This window comes from Corvus kubaryi, unplaced genomic scaffold (genome assembly GCF_017639235.1).
Source record: "Corvus kubaryi isolate FWS band 111438036 unplaced genomic scaffold, C.kubaryi_AGA036_p1.0 37398, whole genome shotgun sequence".
Taxonomy (NCBI): domain Eukaryota; kingdom Metazoa; phylum Chordata; class Aves; order Passeriformes; family Corvidae; genus Corvus; species Corvus kubaryi.
The window spans coordinates 928,841-954,461 of NW_024581137.1; the positions used below are offsets into that span (position 1 = coordinate 928,841).

Below are 25,621 nucleotides of genomic sequence, written 5' to 3' on the forward strand. Positions count from 1 at the left end.
ATGAAAAAGAAGGAAACTGGATGAATTTAAGTGTCCACTCCAGCATTGCACAGCTTTTTTGTTCCTCTCAAATTTTCCTGTCTCTGGCAAAGATCAGAATTAATCGGTTGCTGCCTTAAGGTACAATTGTCAGTCTTATAAATTCAGTTCTGTTTCCCACATGTTGTGTGAGCAGAATTTATCTTGTCATATGGCAGGTAACTCAAACACAGTCTTTTAGCTTCAGGAGAACTTACAAAAAGTTCTGGAAAGTGATATGTTGATGAAGCATTTGAGTGACATGTGAATGGAACTGATGCATTGAGGAAGCATGTGGGCTTTTTGGTTTGACTCAGATACACTGTGGAGCTTAGGGTTTGGAGTCTGTTTTGACGTGATGTGATGTTATGGTGAGATGGGTGACCTGAGTCTTGGCAGAGGTCCACTTGGTAAAAGATCTTACATTCTCAGAGATCTTTCCATTGCTCTTTCCATTGCCAGTAGCAGTTTGGGGGGCAACTGGCCAAAAAGGGGTCATGTTTCACGCTGGTAATCATACTGTAGCTCACATAATAAATAAGCAAGTGGCAAAACTCCCCTTCCCCCTCTAGTCAGATAGACAGATACTACTTAATTTTGTCTTTATCTGTCTGTTTATCCAAGTTCAGGACACACGTTCCAGTTGGCAGTGAGCAATTGCACTCTGACTCACGCACAGTGAGGTTAAAAATTCGGGAAACTAGATAAACTGGAAACTTCAAAGGCATACAACTTGGGAGCATGGAGTTCATGTAAAGGTCACTTGAACCTAGATCCTAGAGATGTATTGATAGCTGAAGGGGTTTCTGGCCACTGCCCAGAAATAGATATCCTTGGGCAAATTGTGTCATCAGATGCTGGAGTCATTTGATGGTGGAACCCTTTCACGCACACCGAGGAGTAGTGATGCAGCTTGTAGGAAATGTCAGCACGTTTCAGTTTTTCCTGGCTGTTTAGTCTAGGGAATGGTGAAGACAGAGCGGGACAGCAGCCATACACATGAGACGGTGTCAGCAGCAGCAAGTCTCATCCAGGGTGTTGCTCTCACCGTGAAGAATGAGATCAATCAATCACAGATACTTACTGTGGACAACAAAGAAATAAGGAATAACCATATGGTCTCAAAAGTCGTGTGAGTAATCCTGTAAATTTTTTATTATTACAGAAAGTGCAGTTGAATGCTTCAAATTTATTCTTTCATGTCTTCCAGACTAAGTGTCTTCAAGCAGCTATATCTGTGCAATCAAAGCTTTGTCTCTGAACTTTTACAACTAGCACAAGATTTCAAATAGTTTTTACTGTTACTGTTCCAGTAGGACTGTCTGTCCAAACACAGAGGAATTCGCAGCCCTTACAAGAAAGCTGAGAGTCTAATGAAGCGATCAGTGCCTAAAGACAGTGGGGGAAACAAGTACAGTTGGGTTGACCTTGGCTGGCTGCCAGGTGCCCACCAAGTGGCTCTCTCACTCCCCCTCCTCAACAGGACAGGGGGGAGAAAATAAGATGAAAAAGCTCATGGGTCAAGATAAAGACAAGGAGATTGCATATCAGTTACTGTCACAGGCAAAATGGGCTCCACTTGGGGAAAAGAATTTATTGCTAATTAAAAATAGAGTAGGATAGTGAAAAACAAAGGTAAAACTGAAAACCACCTTTACCTCTGCCTCCCTTCCCAAGCTCAACTTCACTCCTTCATTCTCAGCTTCTATTTCCTCCTCCTGAGTGGCACAGAGGATCAGGGAATGGAGGCTTTGGTCAGTCCATAACAACTCCTCTTTACCATTCCTTCCTTCCCATGCTGTTCTCTTGCTCCAGTGTGGGGTCCTCCCATGGCAGACAGTCCTTCATGTACTGCTTCAGCGTGAGTCTTCTCCATGAGGTTCCATCTTTCAGGAACAGCTGTCCCCTGCAGCCATCATTCCTGTTAGAAAACCTGGTTCTGCCTGGGCTCCCCTTCAGAGGCTGCAGCTCCTGTCAGGAGTGTGGGCTCTGACTGGCTGCATGTGGATCTCTGCTCTGGTGTGGTTGTCTCCGTGGGCTGCAGGGGCACAGCTGCCTCACCATGGTCATCACGACAGGCTGACGGAGAATCTCTGTTCTGGCCGCTGGAGCACCTCCTCCCCCTTCTTCACTGTTGTGGGGGTCTGCAGGGGTGTGTTCTTCTCACTTATTCTCACTCCTCTCTCACAGCTGCTGCAGTTTTTCTCCCCTTCTTAAGTATGTTGGCAGCCATAGCTTTGCTGATGGGCTCAGGTTTGGCTGACTCAGGGTCCATCTTGGAGCCATCAGGAACTGGTTCTGTCAGACATGGGGGTAACTTCTGGAATCTTCTCCACCCCTGCAGCCCAACCACTAGCCAGACCTTGCTATGTAAACCAGTAAAAGGGGATACCTTTGAAGTACTTAGTTTTTGGAGGGAATGCCTACCTCTTTTGGGAAAGGACAACTTGTCTCCTGTTGCTTTCCTGACATCATTAAGAATTGGTTCATGTCTCAGATGGGTATCACAGGAAAAGTGGAGAGAGCTGGGGGAAGAGGAGCATCTTCCTTTTAGGTCTGTTAAGGAAGTAAGATTACACCTTCAATGTGGAAGAAAATCCAATGACATTTAAGAGAGGAATAGAGAGATAAATTGTTTCCAATATGTGCCTTGTTGCTGGGATGGTGATGTCAAGGCAGAAAATCAAAAGATTGGAGGAGGGACCTCTAAGAGTCTTGGACCTTTTTGGACAAGAGAAACAAGAAAAGGGACATGAGGGGGACAATGAGATGGAAAAAAATAAAAATGCTGTTCAAAAGTATCTGCCAAAAAGTCACAAAGAGTTGCCATAATGAGATGTTTCTGGGAGTTGGGAAGTTGTGGTCATGCAGTTGAAGAGTTTGTGTCTCAAAAAATAAAGAAGAAGATTTGAAAGCATTTGGATCAAATTTACATCTTAAGATGAGAAATAACTAGAAGTAGCTATAATACAGGTGGTGGTGTTGGCATCCAGCACAGAAGTAGAGGAAAAGAATTGTTCATGGAAGAAAAATTTGGAACTTGATTTAAACTGGCTGTGAGGTTCGTTACTCCAATAGTCTGAGAAAATACAAGACAGATTAGACTGAAGAAGATGGACCAGGAATATGTTACTCAGTTTCAGCTGCAGAGTCACAGGTTCAGCCTACTAGAGTTTCCCAGAGGAAAGTAAAATTGTGAAGACAAGGAGATGATGTGAATGTAATCAAAACCACAGTGAAGTGCTGTCATGACTGCTGGTGGGTGCCTGTGCTGGGTGTGCTTTGTTTGACCTGCCTGCCCTAGAGAGATTTTTCAGGGATGTCAAGCTGCAGTTTTACTTGGAAGTTGTGTGTCTTAGACCTGGAATTACTTTAAATTAATAAATAAAACCCTCAGACCAACGATAATTTGAATAGGGGGAGGTGCCAGAGAGCACAAATTGCACAACCAGCTTCCATTCTGCTGAAAATAGTATCTGGCAGGTCTTTCCAATGGTTTTGGCTCAAAATGAACCCCGATCTGTCAGTTGTCAGCACTGTGCCTCCTTTTAATTACCTGGGCTAAAATTACAGTTCATTTGCAAACACTGGAACTCAGAATAATTACATCTGTTAAACATGCTGTGGTGAAAGGCAGCTAAAAATCCTGACCGTTCAGGCAAAGTGAGTCCCTCAGCTTTTGGCTTGCCCAGCTGAGCAGCCAGAGAGGAAGTACGTGCCTGGCACAGATTCCAAAGTACCGTAAGATCCCTTTTGTGCTGGATTTTTACACCTGGTCGCTGCATGGCATTCTTATTGTTAATTCAAGGTAAAGAAGAGAGAAAAAGTAGCTCAAGAGTATCACATTGATGGCAGACACACCTAAGTCTACATGGTACTCAGCTCAATACTGCAAAAATGTATAGCTGAAGGAGTGGACAAAATACATATGTTGCAAAAATGCTTATGAGGACACACCAACAAATACAGCACCTTTGATGTGGAAATAAAAATAGGTCAGTTATGCCTGAGCCCTGCCACGCATGGACAGAGGCATGCCAGAAGGCATGCCAGGGATGGGGAGTAAAGCTGTGGGGAAGTCTCTGTAGCAGGCCAGTAGGCTCTGAGGAGGGCAGAAGTACAGCTGGGGGACTTCCTGGCATGGAAGAGGAAAATAAAGTAAGTGAAAACCAGACCAGCTGTGTGGTCTCATAGCAAAAGTAGTGTAAGAGCAAAGAGTGGAGATGAGGGTGGCTGGAGAGGCAATCAGGGACAACATGCTGGGCAGTAGGCAGGCCATGGCACCAACAGGAGCGGCAGCAGGAGGTAGAGCTGCTCTGAAGGTTGCTCTGGGACGAGGAGGCATCTCGCTGCTCACAGATCCCTAAGAGGCTGAGATCTCAGGAGAACTAAGTGCTACTGAGGAGATCAAAAGAAAGGTCCTGGCCACTTACAATTCAGATACTTACTCTCTGCTAGCACACACTGTATTTCTGAATGTTTTGTTGCTCTCTTGCCCCATAGTCCCTGTACATCCCATGTCAGACTGCTTGGCTGGTGTGGTTCCTCCTTAGTGCCTGACCCTTGTAAATGTCTTTAAGATGTACACCAGTGTGTCAGCAAGGCATAGAATTCCACCCACTTGGTGGAATCCTCTTCACTTGCTGGTGTCCAGCTGGGGAAATGTTGTTCACAGCAAGACACCTGTAAGACCAGCTGAGAAAAGTGCCCTGACTGCTTGTGGCATCCCCAGATCCAAAAGGCTTCTGCCCCTGCAAAATCTGGCATTAGTATATCCATGCCAACCCATGAGCACCAGCTGGTGAGGTGGTGCCAGTGGGTCATGCCCAGGACTGGCATGGGGGTTGCTGTCCTCTAGGCAACAGAGCTTCCTCCTCGCCTCTTTCATTGCCAGTCCAGCTTGCACTTCCCCTAGAAGCTGATGGCATCTCTGCAGAGAACTGGATAACTCTTAAGTGTGAATGATGAGACTTTGCCATAGGTTCTTCGTCCTCTTCTTTGCACAGAAATCTGTCCATTCCTTCTGAACATCTTCACAGATCAGTCATCTCAGCGTCATGAGGGTACTCACCAGGGAAGAAGGGTAGCAGTGCAAGTTGAAAGTTTCCAAATTCTTCATTCCTTGGGGATTTAAATACGCATTGTTAAGGCCAAACAGGAGGGTAGACAGCCTTTGCAGAGCACCTCAAAGTGACGCTGCATTGCATCTGTGCCCTGCCTGTTGTGGACATGTTAAAGTAATCTGGGCTGTAACACAGGAATTATTGTTCAGGGTAATCTCACAATTCATTAATTAAGTAGTGGGTTGCTTTGGGAGGGTAGGGCTTGTTTCACCATTTTACTTGGAGTATATGAATGTAAATACAGATTTACAGTGCAGCCAGTGCAGTCAAACTCTGTTGAAGCGCAGACTGGAAGAATATAAAATGTACCCTGTGTATAGGCAGTGAAATCCTAGGTAATGTTTATTCTTATCATATCTCAAGTGAACACAGGTCCACTAAAGAATATAGACTGTTTTAACCTCTTGTAGTAAAGTGGAATCACTTAAAATATATCTAAACGCTCCCAACATGCCCGTTTTATAGCGACAAGATTTAAGTGGTTTCCAGATGTTATACCCTCCTGAGTTTCCAAGCTTAGTTTTTTTCGTGTTTGTATATTCTTCCTCCTTTCTGCAATCCATCAGTTTGGAAAGTTATGCTGGTGGTTTGATTGTTTTGAGCTTGAAAACCCCTGACACTGTGCTTGCAGTTCCCTGGGATACAAAGGTAAATCCAGCCCTAGAAACCCCAAGGGATCTCTCTGGATGGGCAGTGATGAGGGGAAGATGCTACAAAAATGTCTTTGGAAAGTCTTTACAGCTCTTTGTGTTGCTCTCCCATGAGGACAATCTGTATGTCATGGTCTGCAAGGCTTTATGTGTGTATAACTGATGCTGCTAGATTTACACAACTACTTTTTAGCCCTGCTTCTGTGTTAACACAGACCTTTACAGTGCCTTTTTATGTGGAAATCTTGTAGCTGGGTGTGGTGGGGAAGCCGCTTGGTGACTCATACTGCAGGGAATTCCCTGATGAATTAGAGTATTTTTACTTCTGGACTTGTGCACAGTTTCCTTCAACGCTGGAGTGAGTGGCCGATAAGAGCAGGCTACAAAGGCCCATTCACCATTCAGCTACCCCATGTTAAAACAGGGTGTTTGTGCTTAGCAGAGCTGAAAAATCCACCCCCCATAATGCGTAGGTTCACAGCATTTTCGTCATTAGCAGTCCCAGGTGCTCCAAGTGTCACAGCGATGAAGAAAACAAGGCAGGAGTGGATGGTGGTGAAGCACACACAGAGCTGGGATGGCTATAAATAACAGGGATCAGTCTGTAAATGTCAGGCTTCCTGACAAACCTGGTGTCTTCAGCTGGCAGTAGTGCTGATGGCCACCTGTCAGCACAGTGTCCAGCCTGTGCAGAACGGGTGGGAGCAGCTTCTCCTTCCCCCAGCACTGCCGTGCTCCTGCGCTGCCTCTTTGGAGGAGGTGGGATTTGTGGGTCATTCATCCAGCCCGTGCACGGTTCCACCGTGAAGCTTTGGCTCTCTCGGGTTAGTGGCTGTTGCTACTGGCAGCGAGCGAGCTGGGCACTCCACCGGGGACTCTGCAGGGCTTCTGCCCTACCCTTCTGTGCATGGATGTTTTGGGTTTATTTCCATTTGGTAAAAAAACCCTCACAAAACATAAGAAACCAGTATAATACCTTGACCCAACTTTTTAGCTATATAAAGAACTGTCTTTCTCTTCAAAATATTGCACTATAAATCTTAAAAACGCCAAAACAAAGCCAGGCATTTGGTTTGGAGAAGACACTTCTTATTACTTGGTAAAAGTAAATAGTGAAATGAAAGGGAATGAAATAAGACCTTTGGAAAAGCCGTTTTCTCCCTTTTCCTTTGTGCCTCCTCCTCTCCTTCCTCTCCTGACTCCATCTCTCCCCCTCCCTGTATAACAACTGCCCATTTGGGTACGGTAATTCCAGAGAGCAAACTTTAACGGGAATGCCTGAAATGTGTCTGCTTCAGCTTTGTGTTATGTCTGTAATTTGAATTATTTGCATTTTGGAAAGGTATAAATTGCTCTGGTGTACTTGGGTTGGCTGGTGGCCAGGAGGGAGTTGCCTCGGGCCCAGACCAGGCGCGTTGCTGCAGATGTGGCAGGCGTACAATGGAAACTTTTGTGGGCGAGCAGCCCTCACTCCTCCAGCACACGCTGACAGGAGGCGGCATCCCGCCTGCTCGCCAGGCTCCCCGGCAGATGGGCACTGGGGCAAAACCATTTTCTCCAGCATAGGCAGACTATCTTGAGGCTTAGGGCTCCCACAAACGATTCCAAAGCCATTATTCCTTTTTTTTTTTTTTTTTTTTTTTTAATTTCAGCTGAACTGTTTAAACCTGCAAAACATGTTTACTGTAAAAGGTTGACGTAGTGGTCTAAGGTTTCCCTCCTGGAGCCGGTCCCAGTCCGTGGGCGTTGAGATTTCCCTCTTGGTTCACCAGACGTAATATGAGGAATTGTCTTTCTTTCTCTTTTTTTTTTTTTTTTTTTGGTCTCTTGCTTCATAACAACTTTTCCTCCCTGTGTTTTTGTTAAATGAAATGTCACTAGCTGTTAATGAGTTGTCTATTCCCTACTTCTTCCCTGTCTTCCCTTTCCCCTCAGTTGCTGATGGTCTGGACATTCCCAAGGGAATTTCTTGGAGCAAAACCCGTATTGTTCTTACTAGCTTCCAAAGACAAGCCATGGCTCTGGATTTTTATTTTCCTAATAGTTAGATTATAGCATCTAAAATATTTCTGAAGAAACTCCTTTTGTCATCATAAAAATTTCAAAAATGCTTAAAGGCAATGCTGCGTGAAATAATTGAAAGATTAGCTGGAGATGGAGTAATATTGAATTTTACTGAGATATCAGCAGGAAACCTGAATCAGATCATTCATCTTGCAAAGCACAAATTACACATAGCAAAAAACCTGAACTTCTGGTAATCCATTTACAAAGGCAAATTTAACACATGTTAACTACTAGTCTGGACGTCTGGAGGTTTAAAAAAAAACAACCCAGCAAACCCCTTCCAAAGCAGTTCCTACACTTCAAAAAATGTGTGATTGTGTCAGTGTTGTGTTGCTTTTATAACTGATTGAATTAATTAGGGGCAGGGAGGGAGGGCTACAGGGGCTGGAGAAGGAGGCTGCTCCCAGACAGGGGATGTGTCCTGGCTTGCCGAATTTTGGTCAGGTTTTTTCTACTGACAGCCCAGGGGAAGCATCTGTTGGATAAATTGTGAAGTGATCGCCAGTCCTCCCAAGAAGCCTACTTCAATTCTGGCACTCTCCAAAGGCATCATTAAGGAGACTCAAGCACAGTCTGGCTGCTCCTTCTCTCCCTGCAGCTGAACGTGGCAGTACCAATTAAAGGGATTCCTTTTCCAGAGTCACAAGTTAAAATGTGGGAAGACACTGAGGGTAGATCTGCTAATTGTTTTCCTGTGGAATGACCTGCCAAATCCACTGTGGTATTTGTGCTGTAGCCTTCATGTTGTGCTTCTTTCCATACATTAAAAAGAAAGGGGTTTTGGACATTAAAAACAATCACCAGGGATAGTTCTTCAGCAGCGTTCCTTTCACAGTAGGACAGCTGTACATAAAAATACTATTTACAGACATTTGTAATAAATCAGGCAGTTCTAAATGCGTCACCTCCATCCTGGCCATGAAAGCAAAGAGAAAAGAAAAAGTGCATTCACTCTTTTACCTTTAAGAGAGCTGTTTTTCTAAGACAGGCCCACATCCATGCGATGAAGTTCAAAATAGCCAATATTTGCATGTCCCAATGCTGCAATAAATGTACAAAAGAGATGACATGAAGTCTCAGTTTCCCCTTATTTCAGTAGCATCTGACAGTGGTGGGACTTGTGAAGCTGCATGTGTCTCTGCTGCCCAGCTTATCCAGCACTCTGCTTATGGCCTTTCATTTGTGTTTTTTTAGGCCTTCAGAATGGAAACCTTACATTCTGTATTATTTTTCTTGTTTCTTTCCTATTGAGGTTTGAAGATGCACGGAAATAACTTGTCCAGTGATTTCTGTATCAGTAATGTGCAGGAAAAATGACCAGACACAGCCAGTTTCTTCCAAAAGACATGTTGCCAGAAAAAGTTATAGATGTGGCTTAAATCTATGTTTGCTTGAAAACAGAAATTCAGTAAATTTGGAGGACCCAACATACCACTAAAAGCAGCTCCAGAAGTGGGACCACTGTAGCTGAACTAAACCAACTTCAAAATGGAGTCTAAAGCTGTCTGTAAAGCCTATGGCCTTGCCTTTTGACCCAAGCAGCAGAATTATGACAAGCCAGACTAGGAGTATATTAAAATCAAATCCTGCATGGCTGAGTAGCTTCCTTAATACTACCTTTTGTATTGTATTGTTTAATATTAATATTGAATATGACTTGCAGCATAGATAGTGGTCAAAAGGCATCATAGTATTGTTTCTGAAAGTTCAGCGAGCTGAGATATAAAACAGTTTCATATTTTGTCCAGGCTAATGGCAGAGCAAACTCACAGTGGATCTCCCCCATCACGGTATCATGCATTCTGGATTGTGGTTCTTCCCTTCAGACAATCTGAAGGGACTCCTGCCACAGGTTACCCAGATGGTCTCTTAGTTGGGCAACATTTTGGGCAGTGCGTTGTGAGAACTCCTTTTCATATATGCAGCGCCCCTTCGAAGAGATTGTTTTTGCAAAAGTTGTTCCTTTCTTGGCTTGGGAGAGGAAGAAAGGACAGAACTAGATATCTTTTTCTTTTGTCTTTTAGATGGTCACCATGTGTGGGAAATGGAAGCCAAAACCGACAAAGAAATGTGCAAGCCAGTAAGTCTGCCTTAAATATTTTAACATCAAGATGAACAACATATATTGCCTTCTCCAGCACTGTTACTAAAGAGGGATTTCCAAGGCTTTGGCACTGAAACAGAATAAGTACTTAGGCCTCCCCTCCTGGAAATCTTTCTTTAATGTGAGCATGGGGTAAAAAGCCTTCACTGGAAGCTCTCCCAAAAGTAGGAGAGACTATTTGGAAAATATTTTTTCATTGTCCAGGATGGGCCAGTTCCATCTGCTCATCTTTTGTCTTGCTGGGTCAGTTCTTTCCGCTGCTCCCAAAGCAATTTCTGATCATTTTCGTTGGCTTTCATCTATCTTCAGCAGAGGAAATATGAGTCCCCCTCACAGGAGATCAGCCCCACGTTGGAGAAGTGTGGCTCCCTCAGCCATGACTCTAAGTGGGAAGTACATCCACCATTCCACGTCTGCAGGAATATGCAATCCTTGCAAACCTGCAGGCAAACAATTTAAAGATCTCGGCTGAATTCAGGCCAAATGCTAAGAAGAGCATTCCCTGTGTCATAGGTTAGCAAGCATAGTCCCGGAAGGGACGTCCTTGCTAAGGGGTGCTTACAGTTTCCTCTGGGAACTGATAGAACCTATCAGCTGGCCAGTTTGAATATGGACAATTCTCTAAGCCACTTAAAGTTGTGATCACCTCTGTGATCCACATTTAAGAATAGGCAAACTCCCCCTCCAAGCTCTCTCTCGTTTCCGGCGCTGGGACAAGTGGCTGCGGGCCCCGTGTGGGGGCCAGCGGGCCCGGCCAGGCCCTGCCTGGGCCAGGCCGGGCCGGGCCACGGCCATCCTGGAGCCATGGACCTGTTCCAGCCATGGAACCCCCCCCCCCACTGCCTTGCCGTGGGCAGCCGGAGCGGCTCGGCTCTCCCCCCTCTCCACTGCGATAAGAAAAATTCAACATTCCAGCTGCAAAGCTGCAAGGCCGAGGTGAGATTAACCCTTTTATTGCTGTGAAGAGCTGAAAACCTGAGGGAAGAGAGAGAGGAGATGCTTAAAGCTGAAATTCTGTTGTGAAGCTATGATATATCAGAGTATCCTGTTGTAATTTCATGAAGATATGGGGGGTGGAGTGTTCAACTCGTGAGCAAAAGCACCTGCGCTGAGATAGGCAGATGCTGACGCAGCTGTAATTTCATGAGAAGTTTGGACAGGGAGAGATGAACCAGATGAGGACTTTTGCTCCAAACGGGAAAGGAGAAAACCTCAGTCCGTAGAGATGAACCAGATGAGGACTTTTGCTCCAAATGGGAAAGGAGAAAACCTCAGTTCCTAGAGATGCTCCCAGAGATAGTCCTAAAGATGAAGATGATGAAGACCCTTTGCTCCCAGGGAAGGAGAAGGGCCTCTGTTTTTGTTTCTGAACGGCTCAACCTTAAAATTGTACCCCAAAAAACTTCAAGAGTGGACCCTCGAAAGCAGTTGCGGGAAAAGCTGCAAGTCGGGGGAAAGGACTCACACGCAGGCAGAGAGACTCCTCTTCCTAAATGGACTGAACAATATTTGGAAGTGGGCGGCTGTCTCGTTGTGATAATGTTTTCATAGCATGAGCAAGAAGAGACTTCTCTCTCTAAATGGACTGAACAAGGTTATTATGGAAGTGGTAAACAGACTGAACATCTCAAGGGTTGTCTTTTCACATTGTCAGTGGGAGAAGGGAGGAAGGTGGGGGGAGGAGGAGAGTTCTGAAGGTGGTATAATTTTTTTTCTTCTTTTAGGTCTGTTAATAAACTTCTTTATATTCTTTCAAGTTTGGTGCCTGTTTTGCATTTCTCCTAATTCTTATCTCACAGCAGATAAACAGTAATGAGTATTTTGGACCAAACCACTACACCCTGTTACTCTTTCAAAAAGTGCCAAGGGAGGTTTTGATGGTCATAGCAGATTCACTGTGCATATGTGTAAGCTGATGCCCTAGAAGCTAAGTCATTCCTTAGCCCTGTGCTGGAGCATTTGGTTTCTGACAGTGGAGGATCATCTACACATTCTCCAGCCCTTTTTCATGTTGCACTGGATGTTCTTGCAACAGTGAATCTCCCATCCACAGAAGCTAGCATGCTTAAAATTTCCTGAGTTGTTATACGAAAAAATATTGCACTGTGGAAAATGGAAATATTTGAGTAATGCTGTCCCTAATGCCTTTCAGAGGAAATTTTGTTAGGTTCAGATATATCAGGGATGACCTGCCAACCAAGCCATTGTGCTTTCTCCTGCTGGGTTAGAGACCACAATTTGATTGTGGTCCCAGATTCTTGACAGAGGCAGGATGGATAGAGCCTTGTCTATATGCAGTATCATATTTGCTGTCCAAAGGGAAGAAGTGAAGGCTAGTGATTTTGTAAAGATCTGAGCCATGCTAAAATAATTTCCCTACATTTAGAATCCTTGGCATGGACACTGGGGCTGGTGGGAAGCCATCCTTGCCCCACAAAGCCCACCAGTTTCCCTTCATAGAGTGTTTCTTCTTGTATGCCTGGGCACCTCCTTCTTGGGGTTAGCTTTTCAATACTATTGTACAGCTCAACTGCCTTAGTCATGCCTTGACTTCCTGATTTGTTGCTTTTGCAGAATTCATTGGTGGTTGAGATACCACCTTTCCGCAATCAGAGAATTACCAGCCCTGTTCAGGTCAACTTCTATGTCTGCAACGGGAAAAGAAAGAGAAGCCAGTACCAGCTTTTCACCTATCTTCCTGCTAATGGTAACAAAACAAATTACTTACCTCTGCTAGTAAAAGTGAGAGATAATGATGATACATGGTTTTGATAATTCTTTAGTAATTTGAGTATTCTGGATTTATACCTGGTGCTATGAGAGTGAGAATAAATCCAGGAGAGCTGCCTTTGTCTCTGCTGCCCACACAAGAGACTGCCTCTGCAGATTATTTCCATTTGCATTGGTGGCAGAGACCTGTTGAAACAAGGACTTTTGTTTTTGGCAGCTGAAGAGCCACAGCACGAATTCACATGTTTGTGAAGGCACTGAGCTCTCTGCTAAGCTGCTGTCAACCCTTGGTCTGACTTTCTAACCCCAGAGGGTAAATTGCATTTGAATAACATTTCTGAATTCACACCACAACATTTTAAGCATGCTGGGCTCTGAGCTGGAGGTGGTGTGTGGATTCTCCTTGCAGTCATCTCACACCTTGCTGCCTTGCGCAGAGTGAAAATTGAGATGGACAATGTGGGTAGAGGTCAGAGTGCACCATGTAAAATGCTTTATGGATGAGAAATGTTCAGAAACGTGTGCCAGTATTTTTTTTTGAGCTTATATTGGTACCTGTGAAGTGACAATAAAGTCACTCATGATAGCTGAATTCCAAGCAGGCTTATATGAAAATTTTAATAGCTAGTAAATTTAGAGGGTTTTTTTTATTATTATTTGAAATGGCTCTTATACTGAGAACACTCTTAGGGGGAAAAGTAGGAAAAGAAGGGTGGTTGCTTTGTCATTGTTTTGGAAGGAAGAGGAATTAGAAAAAATTATTAGGTTATGCTTTATTGTAGACTTTCCAAGCAAAAATAATCCTTCTATGGGAAATATCCACAAATCAATATTCAAGTCATGTCACATGACATGAAGAGACATGCTAAATTTTTGTAGGTGAAATCCCATAAAGTAGACATTTGGAATTTCACCCAGTTACCATGCGTGCACTTTTATCGGGACTTAAATTTAAACTAGGAGTACAGGAAACCTGACATGGCAACGGAGTGCTTATTGCATATGTTCCGTGTAGCTATGCTTCACTGAATCAGCCTACTTATGCAAACTTCATCCTCAGTGGGGATGTCTGTGTATATTTAAAGACTGTTCATCTCTTAAATTGGAAAGAAAAAGAGTTGTTATTCTCTTTCACAACACTTTTCAGCAACAAAAATCAGTTGTAGAGGCAATTGGGTATTGTCCTGTCACCCAAGTTACCCTCATAGTTATTTCAGATTCAGGCCTCTTGTTAACTGCTGTTTATTAAGCGGCATCTTCCCTCCAGCCTTTACATAGGCCCTTTTTTACCATTGTATTCTAAACCCTGGGAACAGTGTGCACTCCTGAAGAGTTGGTTTATGCTATCACCATTCTGTGTTTGAAACGTTTGATGTGAAGAGATGGGAGTATATACCTAGTGACAACAGGGAACCAGCCTAGGCTTTATTCTGCAAAGACATCTTTAATTACGGTAATTGTTGAAAACTTTAGGAATCTTGTTTAGTCTGTTGTATCAATTTAAACTCAAGTGAAATCTTTTCATTTCAGTGTAAGGAAACCTGAAAAAAAATGTAACACCAGGGTAGGGTAAAGGAAAGCAGGTATTCCTAGTAAATATTCCTTCCATTCCTGTTTGGTTCTCCACTCACATTCTCTTAATACATATGTATAAGTGTGCATATAGGTAATTGAAAAACATATTGCAGCCTCTCCCATAACAGTGGTAAAAGTGAATGTGCTTCTGCAATCATCAGAATTAATAGTATAGTATGTTTTTATTACGCTTGTGTTGTAATGCCTGTGTTACAGCTGTAAGGTTTTGCCCTTATGTGGCTGGTACTTTTTTCCATCATGCCTTTCAAAGATAGATACAATCACCTCAGCTATGTATTTAGGAACCATGTACAGTGACTGAATCAGTCATTTATGTTGCTGTATTTCTAGAAGTCATTTTAGGCTTTATTTGATTTCAGTCACAACATTCTTTTACTGTTTAAAGACATTGTAGAAAACCGAAGTTTAGCTCATGAAGAAAAAAATACCTGAGTCAAGAACTACTGGGTGGTCAGTGTAAAAAAATGTGGATGAGATAAGCATGATTTTGGCCCAGGTAATACTTTGTCTGTTGTTTAAACCAATCCCACAAACAGGGAAGGTGTAGGGTTTTGACACGCAAATGTCAGAGTGATCATTAAGTGTAAGATGTGGTTTTACACAAATGAGATGGTATCCTGTAAGCTGCTTCTCCTTCTGTGCTTTAGGACTACAAATGCTACATTTCAGTGCCTACTGTAGTTTTGCAGGTATTTCTGTGGGAGGGAGCTTTTAAAAGCTTCATGATGAGCATCAGACATATATTTTACAGCTCAACTGGACTGTGCCAAAGCAAAATACTGAATATGGAGTAAAGCTTAAATATTGTGTGAGCCCCTGGCTGTGGTCCTGGGGTGGGTGTGGACACACACAGAGCAGTGGGAGAGCCATGGGCTCGCAGTGCAGCTCCCACCCCCACCACAAGGTAGTAGGTGTTCTTTCCTGTAGCTCCTATTTCTCCTCATTCCCTAGGGGAAAACAGCCAGTGGATCCAGGGACACGTGACCTCACTCATCCCACCTCCCATGAATGGTCCTATAGCGTCTCCATGGAGTACAGCTCTGTGACATGCAGCCAGCACAAGCTGCCATCTTCAGCAGTGTTATTTCGCCGCCACAGGGCTTCTCCCATGCTGCGGAGATGTGGCAGGACTGTACCTTCCCTCAGTTAGCTCAAGTGTTTCACAGAGCAGGGATTTACTTGATGAAGATGAGTTCCTGCTTCAGAAATAAAAAAACTGCTGTAAAAATGAAAATCTTACTGCTCTGTAAATGAAAAGTTTAAATAACAAAGCAAAACAGAAAGTAGATGCTTCACAAAAGGAGCCAAGGTCTTGAAAGCAGGCTTGCTTAAGTCTTTGGCTTGGGATAGACTGTAAACCTGAGTACTCATAATCCACTTTTAATTGAAATTTTGATTTACTGTTCTGCTAAATTTGAGCAACTCCTGAATCCTGTGTTAGCCTATATTGTACAGAAATGACTGTAATGTCATTTTTTTTAGTATTACTTCAAACGCATCACTGGGCAGTTGCGTATCAGTTTTGTCCTGGAGCCTGCAGGCTGTAGGCTCTTGAGACTCCTCCACAGACATGCCTGGCACAGAAATATAAGTAGTTTCCATACCATTCTGGCACAGGTGAATTCCCGCAGTTCATATGGTAAGTACTGATACATTTTGCATTGCCACATCCCATCAGAATTTGAGGAGGAAGGCTCTGGACCAGACACTGCAGTCAGGAGTGTGAGCAGAGCACAATGAGCTGACCCTTGGATGTTCAGCTTTTAAAGCGCCTCTGCTGCTGCAGCTCTGTGCAGGGGGGCTCTGCAGCTCCATTATGTGCAGCAGAACATTTTGGAAAACTCTTGGCAAACACTGCACTTACGAACCTTACCCTCTAGAAGAATGCTTTGTTTCAATTTCTGTTCATGACTGTGTATCATTTTGCTTCTATGAATTTATTATATCATTGGCTCATATATGCATTTGAAACAGGGGGAACAGTCTTCTGAAATCACCAGATGTAAGCAGTAGCATTTCAGGGTTAAACTAACCTGGAGAGTCTGAAGAAGCGCACAGGCGTGTATGCTGTGGTTCCAAATCCTGTGTTTTCGTCTGCTAAGAAAGCTGAAGAAGTTTTCCTGCTCAGAAGACTTTAAACAATGAATGATAAGGATTAGATGTCTGACTGTTTTGATTTCTTTTAAGCAGGTACAAAAAATAGAGGAAATCTGTTCAAGAACTTATTTTTACAGATAGGAGCGAGTGTTCTCTGTGTTTTCTGTTATCCAACAAGTATTGATATCAAGAATGTTGAACATAGGAAAGTTTTTCTTTGAATTTTATTTAGACAAGTAGTGATATTTGACTAACCAAAGACAGTCTAGATTGTCTAAGAAATATTTAATAAAAAGGAAAAAGGAAAGTTGATGTGCTTCTTTTACTGGAATGAAAAATACGCTTTTGCAAAGAGTTGATGATAAAGTATTTCCAGTTTCTGTTTCTGTCAGGCTTCTTAACTGTCAAAGCATTATTAAAAGATCATTTCATTGCTTCTAATATTTATTAAAATGGTGTTGATATTCTGGGTATCTTTTACTTTGAGATGTGTTTCACTACCCACAGGACCAGATTTCCAACTGCACAGCCTTCACTCACAGAGCCAGCTTTTCTGCAGTTCCTTTTCCTCCCTGCAGTCATCTGCACAAGTCTCCGAGGCGTTGAGCTCCTCTGAAAACCTGGCCACAGTGACTTGGTGGGGATGGAAGTCCTTTGAATCTGTGGGTGTGGAGTTGTGCTGAGAGCCTGCCTGTGGTGACTAGATGTGCCTTAATATTGTGGTTTACAGTCCAGTGGCACAAAAGTTAAGCTCTTAACATTGTAGAATAGAATCATAAAATATCTCATGTTGGAAGGGACCCATAAGGATCATTAAGTCCAACTCCCTGCTCCTTGCAGGACCACCCCTTGGTGTACATCTGAAAAGGGTGAGCACTGCCCATTGCACATTGTTGTCAGCATCCTCCTGACTTCCTGCCTCTGCTCTAAAATTATCCCCTGCTCACCATACAGATGGGTGCAACAACACTTTTCTCATGGCTGCATTGAGCAGCCATGTCTCTGTTTCACCTCAGCTCTTCCACCCACACTTCACTCTCTAAGTTAAAAGATTACATCAGCCCCTGTAGCAGAAAACTACAAAATGAGGATGCAAAGCATTGCCACTGTAATGTGACACAGCATGTGGCTTGTGCTGATTGTCTCCTGACACCTCTCACCTCTCAGTATTTGTTGAATTTTCCTGCTTGAGGTTGGCAAAATTATTAGCCTAGTCCTTTATGCAAAACGATGGTGATTTGGGCTCTGCCGGGGGAGTAGGGCCAAATGCAGGGCCTGTGTTGTGAAGGGACTGTAACCGGTGGCTGGTGCAGTATGACCACAGCAGCACCTCGACAAGGGGACTGAGCGTGGCTTAGTCAGGCCTGGAGCCTCGGACCTGCTGGAGGTGTTTCCATCCCCCAGGAGCAGCTGGACTACTGCAAAGCCAGCACATGGCAGGACAGGGCAACAGAAGGGATGGGGTGAAAGGTTGGCCCCAGGGGACTTTATTTTAGGTGAAAATAGGAATCACGGTTACTCATTTCACACTGTACACTGACGCAGGTTATTTAATTTTGGCTACTCAGTGGCTGATTGTTACTTTTGACATTTAGCAGAGTAACTAAAAGCAGGTGAGGTTTTGTCAGAGTCCTGTTCTCATTTAAGGCAATCACAAAGTTCATCATTGTCGGATGCATCAGCCCCTCCACTCCCATCCAGGAGCCACGTGGCGGAGCAGAGGAGGCATGTGTTGCTCTCAACAGCATTAGACTCCCAGGTGCTGAGTACCCACTGGAGCTGCCCATGCTTCATCCATTGCCCACACTTCATCCAGGTGACATCCATTTTCAGCAGTCAGACAGAGCCTGGTCAGCCACATCTGACCTGCAGACAGTCTGTCTTATCTATATATAGAGGCAGAATGCTGCCTCTCTGTGGTGCTCCATCTTCACCTGGAAGGACAGGAAAAAACATCACCTGTGTGATGTCTCTGAGACAGGCAGGGGTGCACAAACACTATGTAGAAGCCCCTGGCTGTGTCTGACCATCAGCAATGATCACCCATAATAGTTAACTTCCAGTGCATAAAATAATCTTTTGTCAGTACCTCCCTTTTCAAATATTCCCCTTCAGATAAAAAAACCCCAGCCTGTAGTTTTGGTCATTGAACTCCTCTGCATGAGCATTTTAAGGACTCCTTCCCTTGCTTCCCAGTGATTTCACATGCAAGCAGGGGTAAAGTCAGCACTGGTGGTGTAATGTTGTGTAGCATCATCAAAAAATACCTCAGCCCAGTGGATTTTAACATGTCTGACAGAGATGACTTAGAAAGTCTTGGCCAGTGCAGCCTGGGTGTTGTGCACAGTTAAACCTGCAGCTGAAGGCAGTAGTGGAGCCAGGTGCTGCACCTCACTGGAAGCAGCACTAGAGCAGCCCAAATGAACATATCACAGGACTTGAATTTCCTATTCAACGTTGTAGGATTTAACAAAGTGTTATGGTGGAAAGTTGCGTCTTTTAAGAATTTTCATCTCTTTGTTTTGAGTGAAAGCTCATGCATAATCTTCTGTACTAGCACAACCCAAAACGCCCTCTACCTACCTTTTACTTCTCCCCGCCTGATTTAGCAGTGCATGCAACAAGCTACCATATATAATCTTCTGTCTCATAAATATGTGTAGAATAACCTAATAGTTTAACAGCTGTTGAAAAGCATTTAGCAAATGAGTTAGCTGGAAAGCACTTCCAAATCAGATAATGACACTGTCCGAGATTATATGGTGAGGTGTATGTGCAAGGCTTCCAACTCTCCCTGGAGCTATTCTTGTATTAAACTGTACATATTCATCTGAACCTGTAAAAATCTATACACAAAACCCAAAAAGGGCAGACAGGCATGTTTTAGAGTTACCCTCCTGATGAGCAGCACCAGTAGCAGTGTACTAGCAAGAGAGGGTGAGATCAGATACTTGTGCAGATAAAAATTGCATACACATGTGCTGCCTACAGTGTCTTGTTAGCAAGAGGCTCCCTTTGTGTCTGAGTCACCATTCTCTGGATTTAGTAACTAGAAGCAAAGGCTTGATAGCAGCTTGACCTTTAAAAATGTTTTGCTTTAATAGGTGCCTAGGGAAAAACACCAATTTCAGAGACAGCATCTGCGTGGGTCCCTGTAGCTGACTGTCTCACAAGATTCCTGGGACTGAGTGCTCATCCCTTGTCACTGAGATTGCCACTGCTGCACATATGTTGGCATGGCATTTCAGAAAGTTTTGCTCAGCCACTGCTGCTCGGGTGTTACTGAAGAAGGGATTATGTTTTGTGAGGGCAGCCAGCGCTTTGCCTCTCCCCAACACTGACTGCTCCACAGTCAGAACAAGGGGTGAGGCCTCAAGTATGCTGGATCCAGCCAGTGCTGCAGCAGCAGCCAGGATTTTGTCTTTGCACAAATCCAGAGTGGCTGAACTGTACATGGACATGTGTCCACATCCCTAACTAGTCTCTGGTCAACCAGCAGCAAAGCAGTGACAGGAACTGGGGTGACCTATGCAGTGTCTTCTGAAGGTGTGTTGCCAGTATCAAAACTGGCTGACAAGGAAGGATTTCAAAGGCACAAACAGCCTTTCAGAGCTCAAGTCAGTAATGGAGATTCAGATACCTAACTCCTCAGCTCTCTTCGAAAGTCTCATCCCAAATTCTTACCAATTGCCAGACATTTAGTCCAGAAGTTGAAGAAATGTGTGTGTGCACATGATGAAAAAAGTAGTGTTTTGATTTTTGTACTCTTAACTAAAATCTGTGTGCAGGTGCCAAGGAACTACATCATAGTCTGCACCATGAAAGGAAGCTATTTTGTTGGATAGGTTCAATCAAACTTAAGGGTAAAATAAATACATTGTAGTGCCCTAAATGTCTACACTGATAATACTACATGGAAATGGGAATTTGATAGTTAAATGTTAATCAGGATAAACATCTGTTTAATTTATAAGATTTTATTTTTCAGTTCACATATTTTAAAAACATCCCCCCCCCCCCAAAAAAAAAAAAAAGTTTAAAAACCCATCTGGATTGCTAAAGTGCAAAAGCAAACACACTTGTTAGAATTGTCAAAAAATACATATAATTTATTTCTGAGTACTTTCTAACTCCCTTTACTGAATGTGCATGATTTATTATTTTTCTTCTAGGTTTGATATATTAACTTTTTACCTGCTAGAAAGGCCTTTCATTTAAATGTGGGCTTGCAGAACTGGCTGAAATATTTCTCCCAGATTCAGACACACACAGAAGGACCATTGTCTTCCACCGGTGCCTTGGTATGATGTCATAACCCTGATCTCTCTGAGTAGGAAGCTTTGATTTATAGCTAGGGCTGCTGCCAATGTGTGGTTCTCAGAACTTCATATTAAATTAGATGACATAATGACATGAGTTCAGAGTCTAAGAAGGCATCACCAAACCATTGAAAACCAATTAGAAATTAATTTGCTTATCAGACTAATTTAGAACAGTGACCTCTGTCATATTATAATATTCAAAATTGAGGACTGTTTAAAACAGTCTGTCAGCTGACCTAATGTATTGTGAAGTAACAGGCATTTAAAAATTCACTGTACAAACCAAACTTGCATTCTTTTTTACCTTTTTAGGGCAAGGGCCAGATCCTTCAGCACTCTTAAATGAATAATGTTGCTTCTGAGTCTGAGCATACGTAGAAAGAGTATCATCTTTTGTGTTTACAATTTCACAAATTCTGGCTTCATTGCTGCAGTTTATTATAGGTGAATCTCAGCGTATGGCAAACTCAGTCACAGTTTTTCATTCTAGCCAGCTGAGAGTCTGCAAGACTGGGTGCTACCTCAGCACCACAGAACAGTTTTGAGACAGAACGATTGTTGGTATTTGATATGGCTCTGCTGGATTTAAGAAATGACTGTTTTCACTGAAACTGCATGCAGGTTCTGAACAGCTGGAGGCTTTGCAATTAATCGCCAGCCCAGGCCTGCTGTGTGACTGACTAGGAGTGTCTCTTTTAGCTGGCAGGGTTATACCAAGTCATTCAAGATTTGAAATATTTGAGCTAGAAGTTAGTTAGGCTAATACTGTTCTCTGTTAAATATTAATCCTGGGAAAATTAACAGTACTGTCTATATCACATTGCACCTCCCTGTGTGAAATACTCACTTGTGGAAGTCAGTGACAATGGAAATGGATGTGTGTTACAGCAGCTAGCTTACCATGCCTCCATGTATAACAGGGCTCAAAACCCCTTTTTCAATCTTGGGTTTTTAAAGACTTGCAGTCCATCGAGCATGAGTCAGTAGGTAAGTGGTAGTACAAGTACCCAGCTGGCCAGTGAACAGCCTTGTCTGCTGTGTTGTCTTGTGCAGAGGGTTCTCCTGTGGATTGCCCAGGGTTCTCCTGTGCAGAGCCAGGATTTGGACTTGATCCTTGAGGGTCCCTTCCAAGTCAGGGTATTCTATTTTCTTATCTAGGAGAAAATGATGAAGGTGGGCACTAAGGTTTGTATCCTGTTCTAAGTCAGGTGTAGTTGCTCACCCCAGCTGAGCATCTCAGTCCCCGAGAAGTGAGTGAGACAGTGGGTGAGGGTGTGTTAGTTCCTTGTAGCCTCATTACATTGTTGGAGTAATGCCGTAGACACTGTGGTGGTAAGTGGGTAGCCAATGAGTACAGTTACAGGCTGTTCCTACATTGTTTTGGTGAGGTGTGCCTTGAAACACCCATAGCTCTTACTTTGGGCGCTCTAAAGTCCTTTGAAAAGTGGAAGAAAACAGTTGTCCTTTCAAAGAAAGAATATAAGGTGATTTACACCAGCTTTTGACACAATCAGAGTATTTTCAGAACGACCAGATCAGACCCACAGCTAGTTTGAGTTTGCAAATACAAGCATTGGCAAAGATTTTCGGCCTTTTTTACTCCGTTTGTTGAAGTTACATGGGCTGGGGAAAAGCAGGTAGCAGGACAGAGTAGCACAAATAAACCATTAACTGATGTAATGTAGCAATTTGTGGTGGTGTGTCCTCCACACACAGTTACTCATGTCAAATACTAAAGTTGCGATCTGGCCAGAAAGGGGAATGTTAATGTCTTACATTTCTTCTGACGTGCTCAGCTTTACAGGTCTGATTCCACATAACCTGGATCATTAGTAATGGTTTCTTCATGGAAAAAAAAATCCTACAGAGCTTCCTTCTCCAAACTGGTACCTCATGAAGATGTTTGCAGTTTTTTAAAGGGGGTTGAGGGGCTGCCATCCCAGTTTGCAGGATTCATGCACTCACTCTGCACAGGGTTAATGGCTACGCAACTGGCAAAACACAGAAAAGTCCGATACAAATCCCTTCACCATTTCAGCAGGAATACTTTTTCTGTCTTCCAGTGTGATACTTATTCTAGTGATGAGATTAGCATACAAACAAAATATATGACACTGAGCAAGTGGTGACTTTTTTTATTGTGTTGAAAAAACACATTATAAAAGGTAAGGAAGACAGTTCAATTGAACAAGTTCAGGTGACTCTAAGCATAGGTGCAGGTAATATCTGTCCATTTAAAGACAGTTTGTTTCCCATTACATCAAATAACTGATGCCCAGAAGTATTAGTTTGTTGGGGAAGATGAAACAGGAAAGCCTTATAAATATGATTGCCTGACAAAAGATTTTGGGAATATGAAAACTACAGGCAACATCGAAATGAAAGCCACTTTTGAAATACCAAGTCTTAGTTACTGAACAACTAGAAAACAATGGTATGGCCGACTGAAGGTAATCCCCTCTTGATGGAACAATACCCTCTGCTTGCAAGCAGATCCAAGGGTCAGAGCAGACCCTACTAGCTCAGCAGAAGGGGTCCAAAGAGTAGTTTTTAGAAGTTAAGATGTAACACTCTATGGTAATATAAGAACTCTTATAGGCTGTATGTAAATGCTATAGGATTTGTATCTTGTATTAGATTGGTTAGTGACAATTAGAATATTCAGTACAGAAGATGATTTATTGTATTGTAACCAGGACTTCAGACATTCCTTTCCTTACTACTTCTTCCACTCTTGCTCTCACTTCCACTCTTGCTCCTACACTCTCTCTCTCTCTCTCTCTCACCCGTTTACTCTCTTGCTCTCTTGGGCCTGCTCAGAGCTGAGTCTGGCAGCTCTGAGCAGTGCCCCAATACCCACGCCTTTTACAATAAATCCCATGTGTCCCAAGATCAGACTATAGAGATCTCTCGTCACCATCCGTCCGTCACCGACCGAACCCGCCCGTAACCTACATTAGTTCAGAGCAAAACAATGTCAACAGATGTCAAAGAAAATGGAGGTGCCACTTACTCTCATATCCCTCCTTCTTGTTTCCGTCTCTGGCTACCAACCTGCCATTAGCAAACAAGCTACTGTGGCTTACCCTGACTAGTCCTAACCAGTCTCTGTTTTCCCCTCTGAATTTGTAGGCACCAGGAGTGTCTTTGGTTGCTATCACCATCTCCAAGTGAGTTGTTGGACTAAGAGGTGTGGAATAGAGTCCCTCCCACCCATCAGTCCTTCACCTGGTGCAGAGCAGGACTTACTGGTGATCCTCTATTGGCTGCAGTGTGTGTATTTCAGTGTAGCAACATGCAAAAAGAGATTCACAATATTCACGGCCACTAATCAGAGCTCCAAATGGACCCCCATGGCATTGCTTTTGTAAAGAAAAAACTAGGACTGAAGTGACAAAAATGTGCTTGGCAAACCAGGTAGCAAAGATGTGCTATAGAAGAGCTACAATGAAAAGCCAGCCTGAGATCAGGAACCTGCCTTCTGTAAAGCCTCCAGCCTGCCTGCCACCAGGGCTATAACCCTTCCCTAGGTTATAACAAGTCAGACAACTCCAGGGTTTATTGGAGTTGTATTGCCAGTGGTTGAGCTTGGAATTATTTAGCACAGGTGTTTCTATAACAGTGATATATTGGGAAAATTCAGTGTTCAACAACCATCATATTTCCAGCTGTGCTGTGGTTAGTGCTAGCACAGTGAACCTAATATAAAACATGTGAGAATATTTGCTAGCTCAGGAACTTGTTAAAGGTATTTTCTTACAATATCTGAGTTGCTGTGTTTATCTAGGTGCATTTCTTTGGTCTTGCATTTTCCTAAAGGGTGTGATAGTGGTTTTGTCACTGAACTTGGAATCTGCTTCTCTGCAACCAAGTGCATTAGTAGCCCTGCTAGCCTGTGTGCAGCACACAAGCTGGTGAAAATAAGATTATGAGAAATCCAATGACAGTCCATCACACCTTGCATATTTGTCTTGAGCAGCACCTGTGCATCTGTTACATATATAGACCTGATTTTACTAGGGTGCTAGAAATCTTGAAACAAGTGTTGCAAGCATCTACATGTTAAAGAACATAAAAGGAACAAAGTTAAAAAGGAGCCTGGGGACTGTAAAACAAGGGTAGTGAAGTGCATTCACCACCACCAAAGTCTGTGAGTGTTAAATGAGGTTTTATATGTGCAGATGGACACATGTGCATTTAAAGGGGCTCAAAAAGACTCATACACAAACATAATAAATGGCTGGACAATATGTAAGGGTTTTGTAAAACACGTGCAAATAAAAATACAGTCAAAGACACTCATGCAACACACGTGTATCTGAGCTGAGTTGTGGAAAGATGTTACATTATTGACTTCGTGCCACAATGGGTTGGTTATTGGAATATTCTGAAAAATATTCTCTGGTGTCACCAGAAATTTTTTAGAAAGAAGATAAATGCCACTATGCATCCATACTCGATCGTTGTATGCATTAGAGTTGCATCTGTCTAGAAAAAAAATACATCTACAGTCTAGCTTGGCCCTACTATTTGTAATTCTCCTGATAGAGAAAGTGAGTGAATTTTACCTATGCACTCCATCTGTTGTAGGAGAAGCTTCAAAGACACCTCTCTTTGATTTGAGAGAGAAAGCAAATGTTGAAAAGACACTTCAGTCTGAGAAAGGATCTTTCTTCTCTGATTTGAGAAAGCAGCTCTGCATTTGTCATGACTGAGTTGATGCTCACTGACAATCGTTTTTGTTCACATTCTGGTAGTTTTTAGAGACATGACAGCTCATATAGGACATCATTTGAGACAGTGGGTAGAGCAAGCAGAGGTCTAGAACAGGAGTCAGTTTTTCCTGGTAGCCAGAGGCTAACATTTTTTAGGAGCTTGCATTAGCAGAAATTAAATGCAATTATGTAAAAGACT

The 25,621-nt window shown here is 43.1% G+C and overlaps 1 protein-coding gene across 7 annotated transcripts in view; it reads left to right on the forward strand.

The window, feature by feature from the left end:
- NFATC1 (nuclear factor of activated T cells 1) overlaps nucleotides 1–25,621 on the forward strand; it is a 113,133-nt gene that overhangs the window by 54,399 nt on the left and 33,113 nt on the right. For 6 of the 7 annotated variants that reach the window (XM_042043602.1, XM_042043604.1, XM_042043606.1 and 3 more), the window contains exons 7-8: nucleotides 9,883–9,938; nucleotides 12,537–12,669. In XM_042043602.1, the coding sequence (XP_041899536.1) occupies nucleotides 9,883–9,938; nucleotides 12,537–12,669 (189 nt within the window). Of the gene's footprint in view, nucleotides 1–9,882; nucleotides 9,939–12,536; nucleotides 12,670–15,239; nucleotides 17,145–25,621 lie in introns of those variants that run through there. The other variant, XM_042043605.1, reaches the window with a different exon arrangement.